Source organism: Anas platyrhynchos, chromosome 3, assembly GCF_047663525.1.
Source record: "Anas platyrhynchos isolate ZD024472 breed Pekin duck chromosome 3, IASCAAS_PekinDuck_T2T, whole genome shotgun sequence".
Classification (NCBI taxonomy): domain Eukaryota; kingdom Metazoa; phylum Chordata; class Aves; order Anseriformes; family Anatidae; genus Anas; species Anas platyrhynchos.
Window position 1 is genome coordinate 94,466,827 of NC_092589.1, and position 27,100 is coordinate 94,493,926.

At 37.9% G+C, this 27,100-nt stretch overlaps 1 protein-coding gene across 3 annotated transcripts in view; it reads right to left on the minus strand.

Moving 5' to 3' along the window:
* Positions 1–27,100, minus strand: part of PRIM2 (DNA primase subunit 2) — a 104,545-nt gene that overhangs the window by 8,416 nt on the left and 69,029 nt on the right. For all 3 annotated transcript variants that reach the window (XM_072036320.1, XM_072036321.1, XM_027455068.3), the window contains exons 11-12: positions 14,841–14,967; positions 13,086–13,168 (exon numbers count right to left, since the gene is read on the minus strand). In XM_072036320.1, the coding sequence (XP_071892421.1) occupies positions 13,086–13,168; positions 14,841–14,967 (210 nt within the window). The remainder of the gene's footprint in view (positions 1–13,085; positions 13,169–14,840; positions 14,968–27,100) is intronic.

Below are 27,100 nucleotides of genomic sequence, written 5' to 3' on the forward strand. Positions count from 1 at the left end.
ACACATACAAATATACACATATACATATATCCCTCCCTTTAAAAACGACTGAAAAAATCCGTGTCACATTAAGCAAAGGGCTGAAGAAAATTCGTCCCTTCGAAACCCTTCAATTCCATTTTGCCTTACGTCTTCCTCTGCCTGTTCCTTACAATGAAATCCCTACCGTGCAAAAGAGCTCTCTCTATTTTCAAGTAAATGCTCACAACATTGTATGCATGCATGTATTTAAAAATGAAAAAAAAGGTTTTTAAGTAAAAATCCCAGATTTTTACATTTATGTGTATTCCAACAGGACAGAGTTGTTAGAGCAGTTTTCATTACACCAAAAAGCCATTGTGCCCCACTGTATTTTCCTCCTGATTCAGAGTCATGATCGTAAGACCTATGGGTCCACTGGCTAGCTGAAAGAAACATTTGCCCCGAGTTATTTCCTAGCATTCAGATTTTTCTCAACTAAACCTTCCGGCTGGAATAAGTCAACTAATTCAATTAGCTCATGAACCCTTAAGGTCTCCTAAGAATTATTCATTTACCCAAGATTACACCTCAGTGTAAGTAAACAGTTCAAAACCTCAGGTGGAAACGCATTGTAAGGCTCAGAACCGAGTGAGCCAACAGAAGCTTTCTGAAGTATCAGCGACTTCTGAGTATAAAACCTCCAAGTTTAAAGATATGGAGGTTATCTTCTAATTTAAGAGAACTTTTAAAAAAAGTTGCTCGGTTACAAGGCTACTAGTCATACTGCAGCTTAACTTTTCAATTCCAGACCACAGCTACAGCTGCTTTTTGCATCAACGCTACCATTATCCAACTCTCCTGAAAAGCAGAAAAGGCAAGAATTATCAAAGCTGGCTTTTGATTCACTAACTCGGTGATTCACAGGATGTGAGATCAAGCTGCTGTTGTTGTCTCTGATGGTTCAGTGCAAAAATGACTTCAAGTGACAGACATCAGAAGAGGGATCACTGACACGGTACGGATGACGAGAGAATGAAGCGGCACTTATAAATAAATTCCACTTTTGTAGGAGAGATTATCCAGAACAAACCATTCTGAAACCAGGCCCATTTAAGCCCTGACCCATCCTCGGGAAAATCTTGACCCACCTTTAGAGTGGAGAAGAGTACTCCATCGAATCGATACTGCTGACACGTAGCGTTACCAGAGTTGGCCTTGAGGAACCTAAAACTCTTAAGGAACGATTTTGCAATTTCAATCATAACTTCCCACCTTCACTGCACTTTCACCAAGGACCTACTGTCCCCACTCCCTCCAGTCTCCTCCTCAAACCCCCCAGAGGCTGCTATTCTGTCACCACACACATTTTTTTTTTATTTTTTTTTTTTTACTGCACTAATACAAAGACACACGCAGCTTGGCGTACAGCTGTTAGGGGAACCCCTACCTTCACCTCGCTGTTGAAGTTGGCAATTAGGTCTTCATAGCTCTTCTCACCACTGCCAGTGCTCCACAGATCAGCATGCAGGCCAGAGGAGAGCAGGGATTTCCATCCAATTTCTCAAATCAACGTACCTGGTTGCACCAGTAGGTGCACTCACCTTGCGTTATTCCTACTCCTTTCCCCTCTCCATCACATCACCTCCTCATCTTTGGCTGGTTAGCCAAATTTCAGCCAAATTTGACAGGTAGAGATGACAAAGCTAGGCAATTCCTACGTGGTGATTAAAAACTGTGGCTGGGTGGAAAAGCCAGACAAACATTTATGACTCAGTCAGGGAACAGCAGTTGTAACTCAGCTCCCATCCCTTCTGAGAGGCACACAGAAGGCAGCCAAAGCATAAATCTGATAATTGGCACATAGCTTTACATCAGTCACATCACATGAAAACAGATTAACTTTTTTTTTTTGTATATGATGGGGTTGAGAAGTAAAGATTACAATAAACATACCCGAAGAAGAACAGCTCTAGTAGATCAACTGGGTATTCTAAGACGAAATAAAGAGTTAATAATGGCAACAGCAGAACCAGCTAGGAAAGAGTGCTCTGTGGGAGAGGAACAAGCAATGCTCTATTTAAATAAAACAGAATTATCATTCATAATAAATATTATCGTTCCTACTACGATTGTGCTCGTAATGAAAGCAAACTTGCAGCTGCTTTTCGCTGGTGCTACCCAGAAACAGACCTCCACTCAAAACTACCTTAATTACCAGCAGCAATCTTTTGCCTCCACATATATTCAGACATTTACACTAAATTGCTTTATTTTGCAAGTAACGGTACATACTCAAGGACTCCTTTTGTTAGTTCTTATGTGCCTTTTCTTTCCCCGCCATCTGCAACTTGCTTTTGTGATGGTGCTTTACTGACTACTAATGAGGTTAAGATGATGTTTGGCAGCTGCATGCAGCCACCTGCTTTATGGACCTTCAGCTTTTACAGCTAAGATGCTGCAGAGCTGGGTAGTTTGAGCTCTGCAATTATCCATTGTTAATTTCACTTATTCAAAGTTAGTTCATTTTATCTGAAAACGGCTGAATTACCTTATATTTTCCAAAACCGAAGTCCTTCTGCTGTAGATTCAGTTAAGCGTGACTCATTTCTAACCTTCATTTTATTTCAAAGGTGACTGAAGATATGACGGGGGGCAACTGCTGGAACATATCTGAATACATTCACTTTTTCTTCTGTTTCAGGTCAGTTTGTGACCACCTGAGCATCAGTCCTGCCCCAAGACTCCACAATGCACTTCACAGAAAAATCTCCATTTTTTAATACTTCTTTTATATTTTAAACTGACTGTCAGCAATTTTTGAAGGTTTTGTTTGTGTAATGCAGCATAAATTTTCTCACATTTAAGTTCTGTTTTCCCTCTAGGACTCCCTCGCAGGCTGGAAGACCATTGCTACATCCTTGCCAGAGCTCCTGTTCCTCTTACACTCTGTCACTTGTCCTTTTGCAGTCAAAATACCTAATCTCATGGCACTCAGCATCACACAACAGCTCAGCTTCTCCCCTGCCACTTGCATCCGAATCATGAAGTAACAAAACCTAACCCAGTATGCTTTGCAAAGGTAAAAATAGAAGGCAGTCATGACCTTGATGGAGGTATTTTATTAACATCTCTTTTAAAATACCTGTAGTTTTCCCCCCTCCATTTTTAATGTACAGGCTTTCCAGTCTTAAGTTCTTGTTTTATGTATGACAGTGGGGAACTCTTTAAACACTTAAGAATAAATGAATGTCTGAATGAGAAGAAAACATCAATATGTGACTATATTTGTTGCAGCAACCCCTGGGCAGCTTCTTTAATGAAGACAGACATTAATTTAAACCGAGTTAATCATCTTAAAAGGAAACAGCTCTAATGCCCGTTGTGTTTGTTTCCTTGCTTACTTTTTCAAAGTTTTACACAGCCTCCTGCTGAAAGATAACGGTGTGAACATCAGGTGCATTAACCCTTCTGCATTTGAGTATTTAATTTCTCCGATTTCAAAAAGAAAAGTTTTGGAATAGCACATTTTATGATGGACACTTTTAATCAAAAATTTGAGGCTATGTTTCAGTGACACATTTTCATTCAACTTGACAAATCCTGTATGTGTTCACAGCCACTTATTTTAAAAGCCAGTGCTGCCTGTTTTTAGACTTGATAGATAACCCATGTTCCTGTATAGCAAGGAAAAGCTCGGTCAAAGCCTGGACTGTTATCTAGTGTGAAAGCAAGCATCTGAAATACTTCAAAATCAAAACACTTTACAAAATAAAATTTTTACTTCATGTACATTCTAAGTTTACAAAGCAGCAGTTTCAAGAACAATGACCTAAGACAACTTGCTTCACACGTATTGTTGTTTTCATGTTTACCTGTACTCTCATCCTGAACAGTGCATTTAAACCTTTGATATCTTCTGTGCAATTCCTTGTTCCTCCTTTCTGGTCTAAATAAAAATGTCACGAGCAGTTTAATACTCCATAAATTGAAGCTGCTGAAGTGTAGAGACAGATCCTAATTCTGCCCCCTCATTCCTGCCATCTCCATTTTAATGACAGGCTGAAAGTGAAACTCAGTCCTCTTCCCTTTGCCCAGGTAAAGGATAATTTTTTCATCTATTTTACCATGTAGTCATAAGGCCATCATGAGGGAAGGCATGAAAACTCAAGAAGCACAGACAAACAGAGGGTAAAACTGCCTTCCATAGCAGCAGGACTAATTTAGGCTAATAAGCACGTGGTTCTGAAGTCTAAGATTTGACTAGTGAATTTAAATACTTTAAATTGAACTTGCTGAAACTAATGACATTCTTCTCCAACAGTGGGAGAAAGTGTGCTTTTTACTCTAATTTTATTATTATTCACCCTAAACAGCATGTAATTCTATTACTCTAAAAGACAAATTTGATTATGTGCTAGCAGAGGTTGCCCAGAGAGGCTGAGGAGTCTTCCTGGACATCTTCAGAAGCCACCTGGACGTGGGCATGGGCACCCTGCTCGAGCAGGGGTTGGACCAGATGCCTCCAGAGGTCCCGGCCAACCTCAACCATTCTGTGATTAAGTAATAGACACTCTCATACCTACTGACCATGAGTTCTTGTTACATTATTCTGGTGGTTAGAATATCAAATCCAAGTTTTAAGAAGCGTATTTTCTAATCCAACCTTTACTAGTTTCCAATATTTCAAATAAAACATTGGTCTTAAGTACTTAAAACCATGTTCTATGTAGAATGAAATCCATGCATATACTGACTACACTGTATTCTTAAATTCTTTTTGATATCAAACAGATTAGCTACGCTCCTCACTGTGTTTCTGTACCTTTCTTGCATTCTCTTAAGTTTTCTTTTTCTATGCTGTTTCACTCACACAAGCCAGTTCATCAGTCCATCAGTTCGACACTTACTGTCAGTTACCAGTCCTTCAACCAGATTTTAGAACAACCCACTCTTACTTCATTACATACACCCTTTTTAACAACAACAATCTCACCGTCACCTTCCAATAGCCATATGTAACTTCTCATTCCTAACATTTGTTTCAAGCTAGCAGGAAAAAATGAAGATTGGGAAAACTAAGTCTGAAATACTGTCAACTCAAATGTTTAGAATAGCTTTAATCCATGTCATGAAACACTTAAGACATTACGTTATGTTATGCTAATACTCTCCATTGATGGTGTCAGCCATCACCACAACACCAACACCAACAAACTTAAACAAGAAAAGTCAAGGAAGTTAATCAAGATACATTATACCTGAATGATAAGAATAGATGAGAGTTTTAATATTGGAAAACAAAACTTACACCTAGATAGACCTGTATTTGTATCTGTTCAGTTTATATGCCAAAGTAGTCCTAGCGAAATCAGTAAGTATGCTCATGCTTGAAAACTAAATAAAGACAAGGCACATAGTTTAGCTGAGGAACCACAAGCAAAGTACAGTTTCAAAATACCATGTCTATAGAGTAAATCAGAGAAAGTATAATCTCAGATGAAATGTGGGAGACATACTCCTAACATAAAGCTCTTATTTTCAAAATAATGGAAAGGCTGAATGCTGTCTCCTATCGATAACTGGTCACCGTATATTGAAAATATATGGAAACTTTCATCATTCGTATTTACACAAATCTACACCAGAGTGCCGCAAAGATTTATTTTCACTAACAAGGTTTCCTTGACATAATCTTATTCTCAGACTCTTAAACTGCCCACCTGGAAAGATTTAATTGTTTCAAAACATTTGCAGATTTTGATATAGCAAAGACAATAACCATGTGAGCAATTCTGGAAAGCAAACAAGCAGCCTTAACTCATCTTTTGAGAGATGCGAATGATGTACAACTTCTAGATCAAAGGTCTAATGCCTTTTAAAAATTTCTTGGCAGCCACTATGTAAGAATACCCTATTTTAGGACTTGAATTTTAACTAGTTAATTTACTGGGGAAGAATCCCGCCACAAAAAATCTCACAATATCTGTGCTCCAAGTAAAAATATGAATTTTTGAAAAGAGTTAAATTAATAAATATAAAGTCCCACATGATATCATCATTAATTAAATATTTATTATAGCCACAAGTCAAAAAAGACTTAATATTACAATTGCTAAGAGAAATTTTGTGGAACTTTAATGCACCAAACTTCACTGTGATAGCAAAACCAGTCTCACATGAGATTAGTCTGTATCAAGAGTATCAATGGTTCTTGTGGTTTTGTTCCTGTTTTTATAAATCTCCACAATAAATAATAGGTTAATAACTATCAGTAATTCTTACTTGAATGATATCCTCAAAACTCACAGAAACACTGCCAGCACTAACTGCGGTTAGGGCAAAATTCTTCAGCGGCAAGGGAAAACATTTTTACAGCTAGGAATGATCTGAAACTTTTCTAATATTAAATTGTCAGAAAGGGGAGTGTGATTTGCCCAGCCATGGCTTAACTAATTTATTTCTCTCCCTTCTAACACTCCCCAATCCCCCAAAACATCAAACTTGTCAGAAAACATTGGCCAAAGTTCAATGACTCGTTTAGAATCTTTAATTTAATCCAATTATGAAAAAAAGCTTTTAAATTAAGAGAATAATTCTACTAGAAAGAACATTCTTTCTTCTTAAAGTTATCTATCTACTGTTCATTTATATCAGCATTTTTTCCTAAAAAAAAAAAAAAAAAAAAAAAAAAAAGTAGTAGTAATTGGAGCAAAAGCAAAAATGAATGTAGGTCTCCTGTTTCTCCTTACTGCAGAACCACAAGTTTTATCACCTTTTGCTATTGTGATAGCAGTGAATTGGGAAAAAGACCTGAGCAATTTCTTCAAGAATATATATTTTTAAAACAAGTCTAAATTCAAAGCCTATCACCACTATTTTTCCATTTGAGATATGTCAGCAACGTATTATAGTGCATTTAGCATTGCACCACAACAGATGCGTTTATCTTGCATATGCTTTAATCTTCGTATTCTTCAAATTGATTAGCTTTTCTCAGGAGCGGTTTTATAAAGATTTTACCTGATTAGCAGTATACCGAAAGACAGAAATGAAATGTGGTCCAAAATATAATGCAAATACTATGCAATCACACATTAGATTGTCAGCTAACCATATTACTTCTCCAAGAAGCAATTTTTAAACAAACAAAAAATCTAATTTCACAAATACAGAAATAGTTTATCCTAAGGAAAATGCGAACTAAATACAAGTCAAATAATTTGGTTCTTGGAATAAACATCAGGATTAATTCTTTCTGCTTCAGGGTATATAATAAGTAAGCAAGACCTGGGAGTCACTTCCTGTATTACTTCAGAAAGATCATTTTTCTGATATTTTCTCTGCTGAAGACAGCCTCAGAAAATCCAACCTCAGATGGCTGGCTGGACCGAGGAACCTCGCATCAAGCAGATTTACACGTTCAAATGTCTCCATCACTACCAGCTCTGCCACAAAATGACTGCAATGGAAGCAAGGCTCAGACTGACCACCGACTCATGTCAGGTCTGGCAGTAGTTACTCTGCACCATGGTCCCAAAGTCCAGCTTTCCTGTTTCACGCCTTGTCCATGCACAGTGAGCCCTTCGGGAAAGCACTGTGAGGACGGCTTTTGTTCCCCCCACAGACCAGCTGAATGCTTTATTCATATAAAAAAAACTCAGGAATTTCATGGTCTTATGAACCTTTTAGGAAAAAGAGTACTTTTTATCACAAGAGTATGAAAGACAGCCCTAGAAAGAGAAGATTGAGAACAGCACTGGAAAACCAACCTTCTGAGTAAAATCTCAGCCATACCAGCATGACAATAGCTTACTGTCTAGCTCATACAATAGCCATAAGGAACAAGCTTCTTAAACAAAGACATGGATAGTAATTCATGGGCTTGAAGTTAAAACAGATGAGCAGTCTAAAACAGCAGATTAAAATCCCAGAACTAAAATCAAGTTGGAGCACAGGTGATTTGGAAAGAACCTATAAAACAGAAGGCATAAACCAGACGCAGGATGGGAAATGCATCCGAACAGTTGCTGCTTGCACTTATCCCTGAAAAAAACAAAAAAACAACACCCACCTGCAGCCATCTCTGAGCAACTTGGGATCAACTAAGACAGCAGCCTGGTGTTCATTTCATGATTCAAGGACCTCTTCAGATAAGCTGTGAAAGTTACAGGAGAACTGGGGAAAAAACTCACGGATGTGGCTGTTGACATACTACAAATCCACATCTGATGGACTAAAGCACTGTTAACTCACTTTGTGGAAGATAAACCGCTACCATTCAGGAGCCTACATCCCCTCATTGAACCCAGCATATTCAGGAATAAATCATAGTTCTTTGTGTTGACAGATGGCACAAAGATTATCGAAGAGAAACACTTCAAACATCAAAGAGCATGGGATGTAACAACCCCTGGGACCCTAATCAGCAAAAAATGTCCTGAAGATTAGCTTGTCACCAGGAGCTCGATGAACATTAAAAAATGTTTGAACAAATGGAAAGGAATAACCCCAAACAACAACAGCTCTGATCCAGATCACTGTGCATGAACTGGAGATAATAAGGGTCCAGCAGACAGCTATGAAAAAGTAAGAGTCCCCCAACTAAGAACTGCAAACCTCCATGCGCTGCTAACAAAGATGTCAGCTAGGTCTCCATCAAATTCAAGCTTTAACATCTGTATTCATACCTGAACAAATTAAAGCTAAGACAGCAGCTCTATTTCATTTTGGGTACAAAGTAGCCACCGATGGAAAATTCTTTGTGCATGTCCTGGGCTGCCACAGCTTCTCTGGCACCTCCTGATGAGGGAAGCTGATACTTACGGCAGGCCTGATGGGTTTCCAACCAACCTTAGTTTCACAATGAGAAGTTGATCTCAGTAGGGAACAGAAACTCTCGAACTGTCAACCCCTTAAAGCGAGCTTCTGCGTTCAGGAGAGAAACATCTACTACCGAGACATACTCCTCTCACAAACACCATTTACCCAGGAGAGGGAGTGCCCCGGAGCGTCAAGTTCAAGAAGAAATACAGGACAGTATGTCACAAAATGCTTGGTGAGCACGTGAAAAGAACTCTAGGAGGCAAGCTCGGCAGACCTCGTGCCCCTATACACAGAGATGCTGCCTGAGACCAAGCATGGAGATGCCTTTTGAAAATCTCATCTGTTTCCATGACAATGGCTGCATAACAGATTCACACATTGTCAGATAAACATAGGAAACATTTTACAGCACAAACCATCCACCCAAGAGGTCTCCTGGGTATAAGCAGACACATTCTTGAAAAGAAGCACGTCTTATGCTGATAGCATGTAAGGAATCTAGCTCTGGAAACATTTTGTTTAGGTGAAAAATGTATTAACTAAAAAAAAAAAAAGGTTAATCTCACGTTAGCTTGAACCAACTCTTATTTACTCAAGTGTTCTCCCAGCTTACATCTTGATGGTGATGCTGAGGGAGTATCACTTGCTGCAGCGGTGATAGTTACTACCTTGCTTTTCAGGTTCGTAGTGATGCATCCTTTCCTCTACTCCTCAGAGGAGGCTGCAAACAGAAAACCTTCTCTTTTACATAGGGTAAGGAGCTCATAGCTGTAGATCCTACTAGCTCTTGTGATAATCCAATTAATTCTCCTCACACACAGCACAGCGGAGAATGATTCCTTGACCTCCACAGGGATCTGCTAAGCCACTGCATTGCTAACCCCTTCTAGAAATGGTAGGAAGGTTACTTATTAGTTGAACCAATGAAACTCTGAATATAAAAAGAAGGAGCTACTTTTGACATTGAGAACACGAAGTACAGGTACGTGTTTTGGGAAAGGGAGAAAATTTTAATCCTAGACTTGTCTGGGGAAGTGGGGTTCTGCAGGACCTTGGTAATGGAGCGGGTGGATATTATATTTGCATTACCCACTTCAACCAAGCAATGAGGCCTTTGGGGCTGGATTCTCATTGACATGCCAACTCATCCTCAAACAACTTCATCAACACATCCTATTGATCTGGGTTAGATAAAAAAAAAAAAAAAAAAAGTCTGTTATGGGATAATCCCATTCCCAAAAACTCTCCAGGAGGTCACTGGATTGTATCACCCATCAGTGGCTGAGAAAGACTATTGCATTAATTTGTCTGCTAAATAACTAGAGTCCTAATAATGAATTGCTGACAGATGGGTGCCACATCCACATAAAAAGAGCAACGGACTTATATGAAGTGCAGTCATTTTCTAATAAAAACAGGTATCACGTCCTTCCATGTGTGGAGGCAAAAAAAAAAAATAGCTGAAACCATAAAAACTGAGGGGTGGCAGACAATGGTGTGCGTGTGCAGGGGCAGGGATAAGGGGGTGGGAGGTAAACCTCCAAAACTGAACTTCCAAACTGTCAAGCACAAACCTAGCTAGCTGCAACTGGTATGAGCTGGTTGTGAATTCTGATAACATTTGAACTAAACAGAAGTGACATGTTCCAATTTTCCAGTTAATAAAGAGACATGACACAGAACCACCAGTTAGGAAGCTGATTGCATATTTTGCAGGCAGACTATTAAGATGAAGAAAAATAGGGACTTGGGAACGCAGAAAGAAGAGGGTGAAGACCCTGGGAAATTGGGGATTATTCTAGAGATCAAAGATGCATGGTGATAAATGCTAAAGAATTCTCTGGGATCACAGCTTGTAGTGCCTGAGACTCTCAAATGCAAGCAGCTACAAAACTGGTATTGACGTGGCTTTCTGCCTGATCCTCCCAGACCACCAGTGATTTCCCTGACCTGACTAAACACAACACCAGAGCGGGGAGCAAAAGAGGGCTCACATGAGATAATCAAGCACGGGTATAACTCTGATCTCCTTGACTCTGAAAGGTTTCCAGATCCACTACAGGTTATTTACTGTATCTCACCTCTGGCACCAGCACACACATCAGCTGATGACTCTACTCCTGTGCACGCTGTCATTAAATGGATGCAAGAGACTTTCGTACACTGCAGGCACCTGAGTCCTGGAACACTGATGTACAACTCTGACTCCTCTCGAGTTTGCTGCCCTCTGTGTGAGGCCACTTTAGTATCCTCTCAGCCCAGAATAAGGCATTGGGTACTACCATAAACCATGCAGAGAGAACTGAAAGAGCACCGCAATACGTGCATTGATTTGGTTTTGACATCACTGAAGGGAATTTTTCACATTGTGACAACCTGTTCGTCTAGAACACACAAAGCAGCAGAAAAAAATAAATGAAGACATTTAAAGACAGACAAAAATTCTGAAACAAAGAAAGGAACAAGTGTAAGAAACCATGAGCCGCAGGAAAGACATTCTGTTTATTAAAATATGTAGCTGAAAGGTCAAGCTCTGAATCATTCATTAAAAACATAAATCTGTTGAGTTTTAAGAAAGCTCTGACTGATCTGGAGCTAGCAGAATGTCTAACAGACTCAGTGAGTACATACAGTTTGAGTGAATGTCAATCTTGAGGCTGAGACACTGGAAAAGCAACTATATCAGAGGTTTCAGAGGATCGACAAACCATTCACCCCTCCTAACCATTCACTGCACTAAAGGAAAAAATCATTTCTGACTCCACTGGAAGGTCAGCAATGACCACCAGCAGTGGAGAAGACTCTGTGAAGTTGCAGTCTAGACTGAAAGACTGAATTATTGGTCACGTGCAATGGGGGGTAGCAATTTTAAGATAGGTAAAAGCTCTTGGAGACAGATGTGAAGCAATCTTCATCCTCCTCCTGAATATCTCAGACTGACTGATGTAAAATATCAATTTCTGAAAACCCAGGCAGAGCCAGCTTTATTAGTGGATTTTGTTTTGTTTTTATTACTAAGAGTGGCCACTGCAGAGCCCTGTAATCTCAATGCACTTAAACTCACCCCACAGAGTTCCTAGACAGCACTGTGTCCTTTTCCAGCCACTGACAGAGATGGTTTCTCTTACTCAGTTTTGATAAGAAAATTTAAGATTCATAATGAGTCCCAATCATACTTTACAAACAAACAAAAAATTCACAAATGAGCTAAGGAATCATGTTAAATACAAAGATCCTACACCTCATTGTGCAAATGCACTGAAGAAATAGCCTCAACTGAATCCTATCTACGCATAGCAAAAACAGGAAATCCATACCAATCTTTCCAATGATTAGCAGGATAAAAATCTCAGAGCAGCATGATTTTTGATGCATATAAAAGAGAGGAAAAAGCCAAAAGGTATCTCTAGTGCCTGTCAGATATATGAATGACAGTTAATACGGTCCAGGAGAGAAAGAAAGGAAAAAAAATCCAAGAAAAAAAGTCTGGGGATTTCTAGAATTTGTGAAGAATGACCTCCCATGAACAATACAATCTTTTAAAGTATTCTCTTTTAATCTATATCCTGATTACTTCTTCCAAGGGAAATTACTTTAAATGAAATTGCACATTTTTTTCTAACTAGTTCAACACTCTGTTGATGCCTGACCAGCAATGGTGATACTCCACATGAACAGAAGATACTTTTCTACAGACTTAATGTAGATTTCAGGCAATTAATATACATGACTTTTTCCTGAACTGTCTCAGCTGAGCTCTAACCTGTACGTCTCCCTCCAGTGAAGACGACAGCATTCTTTTATATCCCTAAATCTCCTGCAAGAACCATGAATGGGAGGTCAAGGTCCTTCAGTACGCACGTGAAAAAGTTCCATTTTCTGCACTGCTCTTTCTATAGATGGCAGGTTATCAGTTTACTGTTACCTTTTAAAAAGCTGCTAAAATGTGTTAAATTTCACTAGGCATCTCACAAGCTGTTGTTGTCTAGGGGAGGTCAGCACAATGGATGCATGGGTTGGTTTTTTTTTTTTTAATGTTTATTATAGGAAACTGTAACTAACATCCACTACAGTAATAAACCAACTCATAATATTAAGCAAAAGAAAAAGGTGATGACAACAGTCAACACATCAATGGGAGCACTGAAGCAAGAAAGACAAGATTCTGGCTTAAGCCTTCTTTAAGAAGAGATATTTTACAAACATACTGACAAATTGCATGCAGTGTTTCTACACCGATATAAAGTACAAATGAAAAACAAGGCCTCATTAAAGGAAGTTCCAAACAAAAAATGCCTTACCTGAGCTATTCCACTGGGAGGGATCTTGTATGACTGCAGCTTCTGCTTCAGTAGTTCGGGCTCACTGTGGCGGAATGGGCACCCTGACAGTAAAAACAAGGAAGCTCACAAACAAGGTTGTTTACCCAGGAGTTAGCAGAGTAACACACTCAAGAGACCAACTAAACTGTTTCTAATTGTCTAACAGCTTATTAATAAAAAACTTAATTGCCCATATGTGCAATTGCTTACTTTTTTCTTCCTTTTTTTTTTTTTAATTTTTTTTAATTAATTAGTCCACTGCATACTTAGTAGGGCACCAGACTCTCAAAAGTTACACAAAATATCTTAACATAAACAGGCCACAGTTCTCATTCTGTGACAGGAAAAGAGATTTTTAGTTCTTTACTGACAACGATAGCACTGGTACATTTAAGAATTGTGGAAAAAAAAAAAAAAAAGAAACAGAAAAGACAATGATAGTTAATTTGTCTTTAAAGCACAGTTCCTTCTAAAATATTACTTTAGAAAGTTCCACCTCCTTAAATAACAGTTTGTTTGTGTTTTTTTTTGTCCCAGAATTAGTTCTGAGCGACAACTGAAGAAATAACTAGAATAATAACACTAGAATAACTGAAATAACACTGCTGCAGCTTTTCCTTGTTTACTCACACCAAGATAGGAAGTTTTAAAGTACCCCAACAAGCTTAGGAATTTCTGTTCAATTTAATCCATATCTTAGAACCCCTCCAATTGCTTACCTTTTATAACATCTATATATTTAAAGTCTCCTTGCACCATACAACACAATACATATAGAGCCAAAAGCTATCAAATGCAATGTAAAGAGAACACTTGAAGACCTTGATCTTGAAAACAAATACATAATTTAAGAGGTTACAGGAGTAACATGACAGACACAATACTCAAATTTGTCAGATACTTTGCCAGATAATTTGCCAGTGGAAAACTATAATGTTTATGGAAAACATGATTTTACTCTGAAGCAAGAGTTTCAAGAAGTAAATTCCAACTGTAAATTCTGTTTGAGTAAGGACACAAGTTTTATAAAAAGTGATTTTTCAAATTACTTCAGTATAAACGATATTTGAGCCTAATACTACGTACCCTATAAAATCACTATTATGACCTCTGTTTGTAAAAGGATAAACAATGCAGTTTAGCATTACAAATGATAGCAAAACAAATTGCTTAAGTATTCATTTCTTCAAAATGTTGGAAAACATTGCAAATTCAGTCCTTGTTAGGCTTCCCTTTGCAGTATCTAATGTTGCCTGGGATGTGTATATAAGCCATCACTTCTACAGTGATAACTTCAATGCTGACAGTCCCTAAGAGTTACAAATATTAATACTGGGTCATTTATAAATCTACACTATCCTACAACTAGAAATGAAGAATCCAGAAGAGCCCTGAATGCCCTAAAATTCCGAAAACCAAATTAATTAATATAAGTAGAACAAAGTTGCCAGGTTGAAAGCACAGCTTTAAAGGAATTTAACTTTTTTTTCTGGCACACAAAGCAGGAAGAAGGGTAGTGAAGGAAAAAGAATTAAGAGTACAAAACAGAACTTCTGTTGACTGATACCATTAAGCAAGTAAGACTAATCACAAGAGTAACAGAGAACAGCAGTGACTATCTTGGTTAGTAGTCCAAACTCACTACCGCTGGAAAAAAATGAAATCCATTTGACTCTCTTCTTTAGCCAAAGAAAAGGCTAAAGATTTCCTTTTCTCTTTGTTTTGAGAACTCACCATGATAATCGCCTTGACTCGGTGGATTGGACATGATAATCTTCATGCAGCTGTACGGGGTATAATCCGTTCTCCTTCCTTCTTTCCCATAGCTGTGGCGAATGCTGTAAGCATATCCTTTGTCAAACTAAAAAAAAAAGTATATATACTTATATCCTGTTCCAGGTTCCTCACTCTGCATATAGAAATGCTGGATTATGAAGTCAATCCTCCAAACCTACTCAAATTGGGAAAAATTAAAACAAGATTTGTTTGCTGCTAGCTTTGATTTTTATATTACATGAAGCCACATACACACATCTTACATACTCATCAGAAGAGAGATAAGAATTAAGATCTTTCAAGCTGAGGCAGTAATCATTAAAGATGATTTAAAGATCAAAATTCTGAACCCGAAGACGTTAGTAAATGGTGAAGACATGGCAACTATAAACCTTTCATAAATGGCCATAAAATAATTGTTTTATCATGGAAAAATAATAGAAATTCAGATTTCCTTACTCAGGTTCACATTCCTGTTCCCCCAGAGCATAATGCTTCACCTATACTTTGTTTCAGCACTAGTTCAGTTTGTTAGAGTCTAAAATTAAGAGTACTTGCTTGAGAAAAAACAAATTTTTAGCATATCTTTTGTCCCAAAATCAACTCTCAACTCATACCAACTCCTGAAATAAAATTAAAAGTTCTAAAGAAATATAGGGGTAAACAAACATTTATCTTGGCAGCCAAGTACATTGCTCTCAGTATATCATTTTAGGTAGGTCCTGTGAAGACTCAATAACACAAGCTCATGCTATTTTACGTATGGCCATAGCTGACGTAAGATCTGTGGTAGAATCAGAATAATTTCACACACGGTTTCCATGAAGCTTTATTAGCTACTGTGAGCCATCAAGGAACATCTGTTCAAATACACGCTCCTAGAGGAACTAAAGTACAAGTTAGAGACTTCTCGTTAGCAACTTTTTTTTTTTTTTTACAGGATTTTGCCCAAAGTATCACAAAATAGTTCTTAAAAAATAAATAGGATGAAATAATGAAGCTCTGTGTGCAGAATTCACTTCTGCCTCTCAAAAAAGCCTCCTTCTGCCTCCTCAAAAAAGCTACAATAACATAAAAGAACAACTGTGCTCTTTAATGCTCCAGCATTAACTTTACATTTAATTCAGACACAGAACTTCACAAAAATAATTCCCGTAACAACTTGTTTTCTTGTCAAAAACAACTTAAAAACCATTTTAACTCCAATATTTTACTAACGTTACAGACAAAAATTATTAAAGCACATAACTGGTTAACTCTGTTTATTTAACAGATAAGAGCAATTCCCTGCTTGGTCTGTGGATTTCCAGTGGTAATTCAGAATATTCAGACATCTGTGAAATTCTCTTGACCTGCTAAAACTCATAAAAATAGGAAAGAAGAGGTATGTATGCTTTTCTTAATATAATATTTGAATGCTTTTGACAAAATCTAACTATATATGATGGAAAACCTATAACGTAATACAGAAATATATAATAAATATGTTGAAACATATACACAACCTTTGAGGATAAAAAACCTAAGTTGCACTTGATTTTGGGTGGGTAAAAAAAGGAACTTCTTTACCTAGGCATTGCTGTAGTGACTTTATTTTAAAAGAGCACCAAAAACCACTGATATATCAAATACATAACGTTGTGTTTTCCAGCACAGCCAAGGCAGGTTGCAGCACACAGGGATATCCTATCTAGTCAACCCTTCTATCCAGGGGAGAAAAGAAACGTTTGGTTGAACAAGCACTATTTTTGCTTACGGTGAACCGCTAGGTTTACCAACAGTAATTATTTAGGCAGAAGAGGAAGGCTGTAGGAGGATGTGCTGTAGGCATGTGCATGCCCTCAGGAAGGGCAGGTGCAGGAGGACTCCCTCACCTTAGCAGTGCAAGCAGCAGCTGCTGGCTGAGTGCTGCTGCTCCTGCAGGAGCTGCAAAAGCGAAATACAGCCTTTGCAGCTGGCAGCTTCAGGAAAGCCTAATACAGCAAAAGACAGCATTATGATGGTGAAAACGTGATGTTAGCACTTACATATGTGCATATACACTTAGATATAAATACACACATGCTAGTACATATGTATCACTGCACGAAACTTCATTGGGAACTGGGAATTGGTATACTTACTCTTTCAAAACTCCTGAAAAGCAGCAAATATCAGACACAAAGATGTGCACGTTTTAATTCCCAACCTCTGAGAGAATCTGTTAAGTTAAATGTCAAGTTTGTGATCACACAGCCACATATTCTTCCATCCAGAAACTCTGGAACCTTTCCGCTTTCTTTGCAAAGATTGGATGAATGCACGTTTCATTAGTTAACACAGGGTATTTGAGTAAGCAAGCAGATAGGTTTTTGTAAGGCAAAAGCAAATCTTGCCTGCTTCCGGATGTATTGCTTAGTTTGCCAGAAAATTAACAACCCTCTAACAACGCTGTATACTAAAATCTCGAGCTATACTTTTCACATCACTTGTCTTAATGCCCACAGAAACTACTTTTACTACCTAACTCATTATTTTATGCTGAGAAGCAGCTTTTGCGGTAAATAGAAACAACAACTACATAATAACACAACATGGCCTTGGGACAGGTTGGGGATTTTCTCACTGCTTTCTTGTAACCCTGTTCGGATCTTTTGAGGCCATTTGATATCAGTTCCATTACACCTATATGTGCTTTGGGCCAGGGTTACTTTTATTTTTTAGTAATATTATAGTAGAATAGTAATTGGAAAATTAAAATGTATAGAAATACACATAGCATGTGAAGTTTAAGATATCAGAAGACTGAGTCATTTACTTATGCAGGTGAGAATCCTCTCGGTGCTGAACAGAGCGGCATAAAATGCTTTTTAAAAAAGGCAACTTTATAAATCTCATTTTATTTTGCCATTGTAATCGTGCCACTTTTTTAATAGGAACACTAGTGATAAGAAAAAGAGAAAGAAAATGTGCAAAGACATTTTTGCTTGCTTTTTTTTCAGTAGCGGCCATTCTTCTGAAATTAATGCTGTAATGGTAATGGGCAACTGCTGGCAATGCTCAATCTCTTGAATTCATTACAAATTGTTTAAAATAAGTATTGTCTAAAACTATTTTTAAATTTCAGAGAACACAAAGTATTTTTGTGGCTACTTGGCAGATTTAAAGCTGTCCAACACCAATATCGTACTTCTTGATCCACCTTTACTACATGACACTCCTGGAATTAACCACAAGCACCCCAGTGCTCCTGAACAGCCCCTTTCAATATCCATCCTCCACTCTACAGAGCCTTCACGTGCAAACCGGTTGTTTCTCTGAAGGAGAAGGAATCTGTCCCATAGCAATGGTTGGCAAATCTACTTCTTGTCTGTAAGAGAAGACAATTGATAGTGACAAACACTTGCCCAACTGTGCACTTGCTTATGCACATTCATAACTGTAACCTGTCCTCAGAGCCTTTGCAGCAGCACAGGGAAGGAAAGAAATGAGAAGGCAAAGGAATCGTCCCTTCCTCTTTATTCCAAACCCCCAAACAGACGCTGTACAATGCTCCCAGTTCCTTCAACAAAACAAGATATGTGCAGAACACACCGTGCATGTCAGTGTTTGCAGGGTCATTCTAATTGCTTATAGATAACTCATTTTTAAACTGTTTCAGAAATAAACATGCCAAAATTGTAAAGCTACTATTACGGTACAGACCAAGTACGCAATCTACCAAAAGGTCATTATGACAGAAAACTATGAAAGGTGAAAACTCAAAGTGATTTGAAAAGCCACTTTTTTAGTGATGGCCCTATAAAAACGCTCAAGGTTTTTATTGAAGCCTGAGATGAAGTTGCTCGACAATAATGACGCTGCACAAGTGGGTACATCACCTCCTACTGTGTGACAGTTTCCACCGAGACAAAAGAAACAACAGAACAGTAACACTGAAGTAACACCGTTATATTATCGGGTAACTACATATACTAGACCACCTACTGTTAGGTATTACTTTAGAATGGGGATTCTCTGCAACTTTTTACAGTATGGCCCACAATTCAACTACCTAAACTATTTTTTCCTCTATTTAATTTACTTAGCCCTGTGCTTTCCAAAATCTGCAAGGCATTTGTAGTTTATTTCCAAGTGCTGGGTCGATGGGTCATGGTTTTAGTGGCAGAGGAAGCAATTGAGAAGTATGTCTCATTTAAATAGCAAACTGCTTCACCCTAAAGCCAAGAAGACGAACCAAAGACAACCTTTATCAAATTTGTCACTTTGGTGCTGGCATGCACAAACCTCTGGATTAACAGCTGCATGCATTTTATTTATTTATTTTTAATTTCAGAAGAGTGCAAATCAATTGCCTGATGTTTAACTCATTTCCTAAGATATAAAAATTTCTGGGGACAGCTCTTCTCTCTAGACATAGCTGTAGGATGCATGTGATGTCTGGTCTGAGATAAAGCTGCCCACCTATGTTCTGCAGTGCAGTGTTTTTATGCATCAGTATTTATTGTGATGAGCTGTGGTATCCAGTGTATGGTGCTGAATGATCACACCAGGCGTCCTAACACAAGTGACTCTGAAACGTTCTTAGACTTCTTCCTACAGGAAAGTAAGCTCTTAGCACTGATGGGCAAGGCTAAACCTGTGGTCCACAAGCCAGAATCCAGGAGGCTGGAGGACATTTCACTGGGGGTGTGTGTGTAATACAGCAAGGAACTCACATTTTGCTTTCATGTTGTATATTTACAGAGGCATCAGACTAAGGCAGATGAATTTGCCTTAAAACTGTTACTTAAGGCATACATGCTGTATTAGATTTACTTCACGAGAAGATCTGTATGTTTTAAGTTAAGGTATAAACAAGGTATATGTAAGATAATAAAAACCTGATTTTATATATATATATATATATATATATACACACATATACACACACACATACACAAACTACAAGTTTGCAACTGGTAAAGCCTAATATCAGATTCCTATGTTCTAGGTAAGAATTTATGGAAATGTTATTTTCATTAGGTTTGATCACATAAACATGAGATACCAGGGTGTGGAATGGCAATGTCTATCATACAGACCATATGGCAGGTACACGCTTTCCTTTGAAGAAAAGCTTTGTTAAAACAAAACAGAGAAGCATGGCTCACGTGTGCCTTAGTTATCAATTAGATACAACTGAAGACAACTTCAAAAGAACAGAACAATTACATACAACACTTGCAAAGCATTTCAGCCACTGCAGAGTAAGTATCATGTCATAACCGCGAGTTACTTGGCTTATGTCACTTGTCATATTTGCATTAAGAATATCCAGAAATAGCACAAAGTCCTCCATAAACGTTGTCATTTGCAAACTAGGTTACCAATTCAGGTATTCAGCATGCATATTAATACGGTAAATAATTTGCTGACAGGTGTTCCGAGCACTGCATGCTCATGTTCACACTTCAGCAAAACTTCCATGTTTCAGTTTAACTACTTCTATATACTCATGTGAGTCTTTATGAGTTTATTCCTTAAAGTCCTGGGATATTTATTTATTTAAAAATCTCACAACTAAGCAAAATGACCGCAGCAATTTCGTCTGGCTTCTTGGCTGACCACCAGATTAGTTCCAGCTCTGCAAAATTCGAAGTAGTAATGCTGTTAAACCATTTTGTTAAGCAGCCGTTGGGTAACTTCTTGTCTAAAATTGTTGAGCCCGTATGGATAACAGCTTCAAATTCATAAATTTATCGCACAAACTTGTGTATCTTGTGAAATAATTGATTCACTTTTCATCCATTCCCTAGGCAGTCACTCAAATCATTACTGTTGATGCTGCTTAGCTGGCACATCTTTGTCCTTTTTTTTTTTTTTTCTTTAAGCTCATTCTTAAAATAACCTCAATTTGAGGTTATCTTTTCCCAGGCATGGCTTTCATTTAGGAACATAAATAGGTATTTCGCCATCTGCCAACTACAGAAAGGTTCCATTTATGCTAAATTCTCAACCTGTAGCGCAATTTCTATGCTTTAAGGTACAGATCAGAAACCTCAGCTAAAATTGAGCTGGAAATTTTGAATATGCTGTGAGGCAGTCATTACAGATTGATTCACATCAAGTACGAGACCCCTCTTCCCCTCCCATTTCAGGTTTTCCATATCTGATGAGGCAAGAAATGCTCTGCCCTGGAGGTGCCTTCATCTGCTAGAAGGAAATCAAGAAGTTTACGATCAATTAAATTCCTTGTGTAGTGCCTACAAGTGTAAGCTGCATGACTCATGAACTATTTTTTGGGCTACCCCAGGCTACTCAGGCAAAAATACGTCCATGCAGTCTTTTTAGCAGTAATCTAAGTTTGCTTTAACAACTTAGCTAAACATATGCTACTGAACATAGAGGTGTAAGCTCTTTCCTAATGTAAATTAAACAACCACATTAAGAAATAATGTATTTTGTGAATTAAAATTAAGAAAACAGAAAAATCAAAATAAGAAAACAAAAAATCAAATTATAAAATGGTAATTTTATAATTACCATTTGGTAAGTAGTAAGTTTTGGTAGTAGTAGTAGTAAGTTTACCACTACCATTTGGTAGTGGTAAGTTTTGTTGCTTTGTTTTTAAATAGAAAACATTAAATAAATCTTATTTTAAACATGAATGAATCTGCTGTATTAAAATGGCAGTATCTGACAGCACCACCACAGATAACATGCTTTTCTTAAGCATCTATAAAAATGCATCAGTACAATTTATAGTACCAATACATTCAAACAAATGAACACTCAATAAACCTCATTATTAATCAGCAGATTTCTGTAGGCCGTTCCCTGTGTTTTAAAAGAGACTCTCAAGTCCTTTTAATATTAGAGGACAATCTTGAATCAGTTACCAAATATTTACTCCACAAAAGGCTTACCTAAGAAAGCTTAAAATGGGATGAAAAATAATCCCTTCTTTTTATGAAAGGATTTTATCTTTCTGTCAGACAGAATTTACCACAGCATTTTGTGTGTACACTTATGTTTTATGTGGCTATATATTAACCATGTCTCAAAACACAAAGGTTTTCCAACCTACAAAGAGCAATGACAGGTCTCTCTTTCCTAGGTCCTGTACAAGCTGCAGTCCTGGCCCAAGGCTGAGCTATCTGAAAGGACATGAGAAACTACTGGTCATGTCATCAGAAATATATGAACATAATTATGTGTTTATAAACATATAGATAAATATAAATACTTCCTGAATATCAGAAAAAAAATGAGAAGGTAACAAATCTTACAGTGACTTCACTGATGATTAAAGCAGAGCTACATAATAGCCAAACTTCACAGTTGACTGAAGTATTGGGGGCCTTCTGGGGAGCAGAATGTCTCAAAGCCAGCAGCACCCACGTAGCCACATCCATCGTACCACATGAGGCTGAGATCATCTATGTAGTTCCACCAGAAATATCACATTTTGGTAGCTAAATGGAGGCTAGTGTAATTAGGGATGCTTTGTTTGTGAGGGTGAAGGTGGTAAAAGGGAGCAGCTGAAGAAAATTTTTGTGTTTCATCTTTTATACAAAAATAAGCTTCTAAATCAAGGGAATCCATTCAGTTAAAGAAAAAAAAAAAAAAAAAAAAACACTTTTCCAGTACTCCATGATTTACAAGCACAGCAATGCCATTCACTGATTTTTCTTATGTTCTTTCAATCAGTGTTTCTTGCATTTTGATGTTCAGAGATGTCAGCTGATGGAATTTCTGAGTGTTTCTTTCAGCAGAAGGTAAGCAGTAAACCAAGAGCATTGTTAATTTTATCGGAAGTGGTCATCAGAGAATAACGTTCCCCAAAACACTCCATCGCAGAGAACACAGAAAGCATTATCACTGGAAGAGATGTAAGCCTTGAGAGACTGCAAAGCGGACAGAAATGTGGCATGTAAAAAGGACGAAGCAAGTTAAAGCGAAGTAGAATAGTAGCTGACTTGGTGTGCACCTATAGGAATAAGATCCAGCTCCAGACATCTAAATCCAGACATCTCCCATTGCTGTCGATGGAGGTCGATGCAATCAGGAGCCTGGGGAGCAATTCGATTCACCCTACCCTAGGCACCCAGAGGCTCATTAAATGAATCATCTCCAGACACCACTGACTGTATTGGCTAGATCCCTATTGATCACAATGGCAGCTTAGGATCCTAGTGTAAAGAATACCTATACCAAGGAAAAAATAAATTCAGCAAGTTTCTATCACAACTAGGAGAAATCCATACTTACATGTATACCACTGTAGCATGTATTACAGGTTTTAGAGGAAGATGGATGAAGACAGGCCAGGGCCCCTCGCAAAGTCTAAAAACTCAATTCCTACTGCTCATCCAAGCTCTACCAGTACTCTATAATCAACGGGGGCTTTTATTTATTTATTTATTTATGTTTTACTTAAGCACAGTAAGCACGTAAAGCATTTAGTCTCATACAGCTCATGATTTCTTATAACATATACTGTGACCTGGATGAGCGCATACAATAAAAACTTTAACTTTTAGGGAAGAAATGGTGAAGAGAACAGATTTTTTTTGTAGATCTGTCAGCACAGAGCCACATTGTCATTCTGTGAGGAATCCTGAAAGGTGTCCAAATGGATTCTCTTTCTGAACGGGTTATAAGACAGGCCAGAAGTAAAATGCAGGACGGGGACAGGAGGTTCAGACTGCACTCTGACAGAGGGAATATTCCTAGTAGCCTGTCAGAACACTTTAAAGCTGGGGATGAGAAGGCGTTCGGCAGAGCAGACTGCACTATGCCAGCATGGCAGCCAAACAGACTTCAGAAGAGATTCAGAGGAGAGCCACTACTCTCAGCTCCAGTCAGCACCCAAGATATCTGGAGTGTCCTTCTGCTTCACAGAGAATAGTCCAACATGGATACTAAACAAAAAGTTAGCATTTAACTCAAAATGTGTGGCAAGCTCCTTTGTTCTAATAAGAATTTCAGGAAGGAGAAAGAATATACCAGAAAGCAAAGTCACCCAAGCAGCCACACCACAAACTGGAACTCTACTAGGTTATGACGACCCCCAGAGTTTGAGGATAACAAAAAACAACTCACAAATGAGAGAAGCTTTGAGGAAAAGCTGTCTCAGCCACTCCAGTCAATCAAAATTGACAGGATAAGATATTACTGAATTACTTCATTAAATTATTACCGGATTTCCTTGCAAGCATCCTTGCGGTACAGCAATCAAATCTTTTATATATCTACACTCTTTATGTCTTATGTTTTAGGAGTCCTTTACATATGTATACTCTGATCAGAAAGATATCAGAAGACAACTTCCGAACTGGCTGACAAAGACACACAAGAAGCAATGCAAAATTAAAGCGTGCTCTCTTCATTGATCATGAGATTGAGCGGTACGTTGCTGCTACCATCGAGTAAAAACAAGCCTGCCAGCAAAGCAGTGCTCATTCATTAGAAATCTATGAGTGACCCAATCAAGTGATATGCAAGAAAACCTAGGAGACTGAATGTTACTGTAAGCCTCAGATCTGCCAAAGCGGCAGCAGCAAGATCCAGTGCCTTGGGATGGAGAATATCCTTTCTGTCAACCCAAGTAACAAAGTTATCAAAATGTGCTACAGCTGTGGCAAAAAAAATAAATACAAAAACACAACCCACATCTTTGCAGTTACTGTTATACCTCTTAGACAAGGATGATAGGGTCAGAACAGAAGGGCATCATATGCTCAAGCATGTAACATCCCAAGATACCAGCAAATCCCTAGTATAAGCACACATTACAAAAATGGGGGAAAAAAAAATCAAATAATTCTTAAAACTATGAGGAAGCTAACTACTGATTGTGTTTCCTCAGATAGATATGTAAGTCTTATGTCTACCCTTGCAACATGTAGGCTTACCTTTTTTTTTTTTTTAGAGAGACATAAAAGACTGAGAAAAACAAGGGGATTAGAGATTTGCTATTTGCCAGCCCTTCTGAGCAGAGTAAACCAGCCATCAGAGCCCTCCGAACAGTATGGTTTGGCTCAACAATGCGGGCATTCTCCCTGTGAAAACAGATTCCTTTATTAGCAGGACACCAAAAGACAAAAATCACATATAAGATGATGATCAAAGGAGACTGAAGTGTTCAAAACCACCGATGTTAGTCCTTACTGTCATAAGCAGCACAACTGCTTACATATACAAACCTCTCTCTCTTCTATCTGATGTGCAAAGCATTGGAACCAAGAGCTGAACTCTAGACTTTGTGGGACAATTTGCTGCATTGACTGACAGAAGAAAGCTTGTTTTAAACCACTCACGACTATTTTTCCATCCTTTTATTTTGTTAATTCATCATTCATTAAAAGATGACTTGACTACAGAGAAAAATGCAAACGGGAAGGTAAAGAAACTCTACTGACAGACTGCTCTGAAGTGTTTCAGAAGCAACATACATCTGATTCCTTAGTGCCTGCTGCAAGGTCCTACAAACAGGAGAATACAATTTCTGGGAAATAACTAAAGTACAGGAAAGACAGCCTAATTACTGTAATACAGCTAAAAAAAAAACAGCCTTTCTTTTTAAACAAAACTATTTCCTCACTGTTATTGGCCCAGTTCTCAAGCCTCAAGACTAACTCCAATAAAATCCATCAGAAAAAAATAGGAATTTAAATCCAAATTTACACCAAATCCAAAGGAATATGGACTATAGAAAGACCACTAGCTTCTGTTCCCCTATGTACAGGGGGTTAAAAGGTACATATATTCAAGAGAAACACTGTGTTTTCCTTGCTGTATGAGTGGACTACAGAAGGGACACAACAGGAAAAGCCAGAGCATAACACGTTATGCAGAATTTTGCTTTTCAGCTAAACAGCACTGTACATTACAGTATCAAATCAGTGTCTTACTTTCAAGAAGTAGTAACCTCTCTCATCTTGAAATATCCTGATCCTAGTAATTTACCTTTCTCAGACTGATATAGAAAATTTCTGAAACATAAATAGTGCACAGCACAAGTCACATTTAAAAGAACTGTCTTGTCTTTATTCATGAGCTTCATTACATTTCAGAAGACACAAGGCACAATTGTTAAATCAATCCTGAAAGTAAAAACTACCTTCTTATTTACATTTAAGCTTATGTGGTATATCAGCAGATTGCACGTTGGATACGTACAACATGCTGCTTTTCATGATGACTGATTAGGAAACACAGCCACGATTTGCTGGTTGAATACAGACGTATGGAATATGACAGTTATGTGATGTTACAGCAATGACGTGGACATTATCAGAAGAGACAGTACACAGGACACTGGCTTTTGTTTTGGAAGTCAATATATACAATTACAGCAAAACTGAACATCTAATAAAATGATTTTAAATTAGTTTCAAACAACTATATCAGGATTAATAAAGTACTCTACCAAAACCAGTATTTTTCTGTTCAGAAAACCACAGGAACACAACTAGAAGAGATCTGGCATGTCACTCAGTTCCTCCTGGACATTAATAAGAAGATACAGGTGAATAGATTTGCATCTCAAAAGACATGAACGTCTGTCTCAGAAATTGGGGTAAACAGCCAGAAAGGCTCAGTGCATTACGGAAACATGCAGCAGGTATTTTTCAGCAGATTGCTCTAAAGATAAAGCTGTACTGTTAGGAAGGTATTCAAGACAGCCTGCCAAAGAACTTACTTAGTGATACTCGGATATTTCACAATCACTGAACTTATGGCAACCAGACAGACAGATCTATCACTTTCCTTGAAATGTCACCAACGTACTAACTTGCTGCTGCTGTAATGGCTAATCAGATGGAATCCTCTTCTAACAAATACACAGGCTTTCTACAGTGATAATAAAGCGCAAGTCTGAGAAGCGGTTTGAGGCTACAAAATCTCAGAAAATTAAAAGTCTGGTTTTAACATCCATTTCTATTCACACAATTCAGAAAAGATAACAGTAGGGACAGAAATGCCCCAAAATGTTTATTCCCTGGAAATATGTCAAAAAGACTGGATTCAGTTCTAAATTAGTTTCAGTACAGGAAAGATTTTTGTTGCTTTCATTCTTGTCAGTGCAAAAACTGTATCGCTAACCTGCTCATATACTAGATTAGTAAATACTGATTGCAATGCCAAATAGGTAATAAAGAAAACCAACCCTATCCCTCTTTACAGTAGACAGACCAATTAAAAAAAAACACTATGCCAGTAGAATAATTAGTATCCTGAAATTACATTCT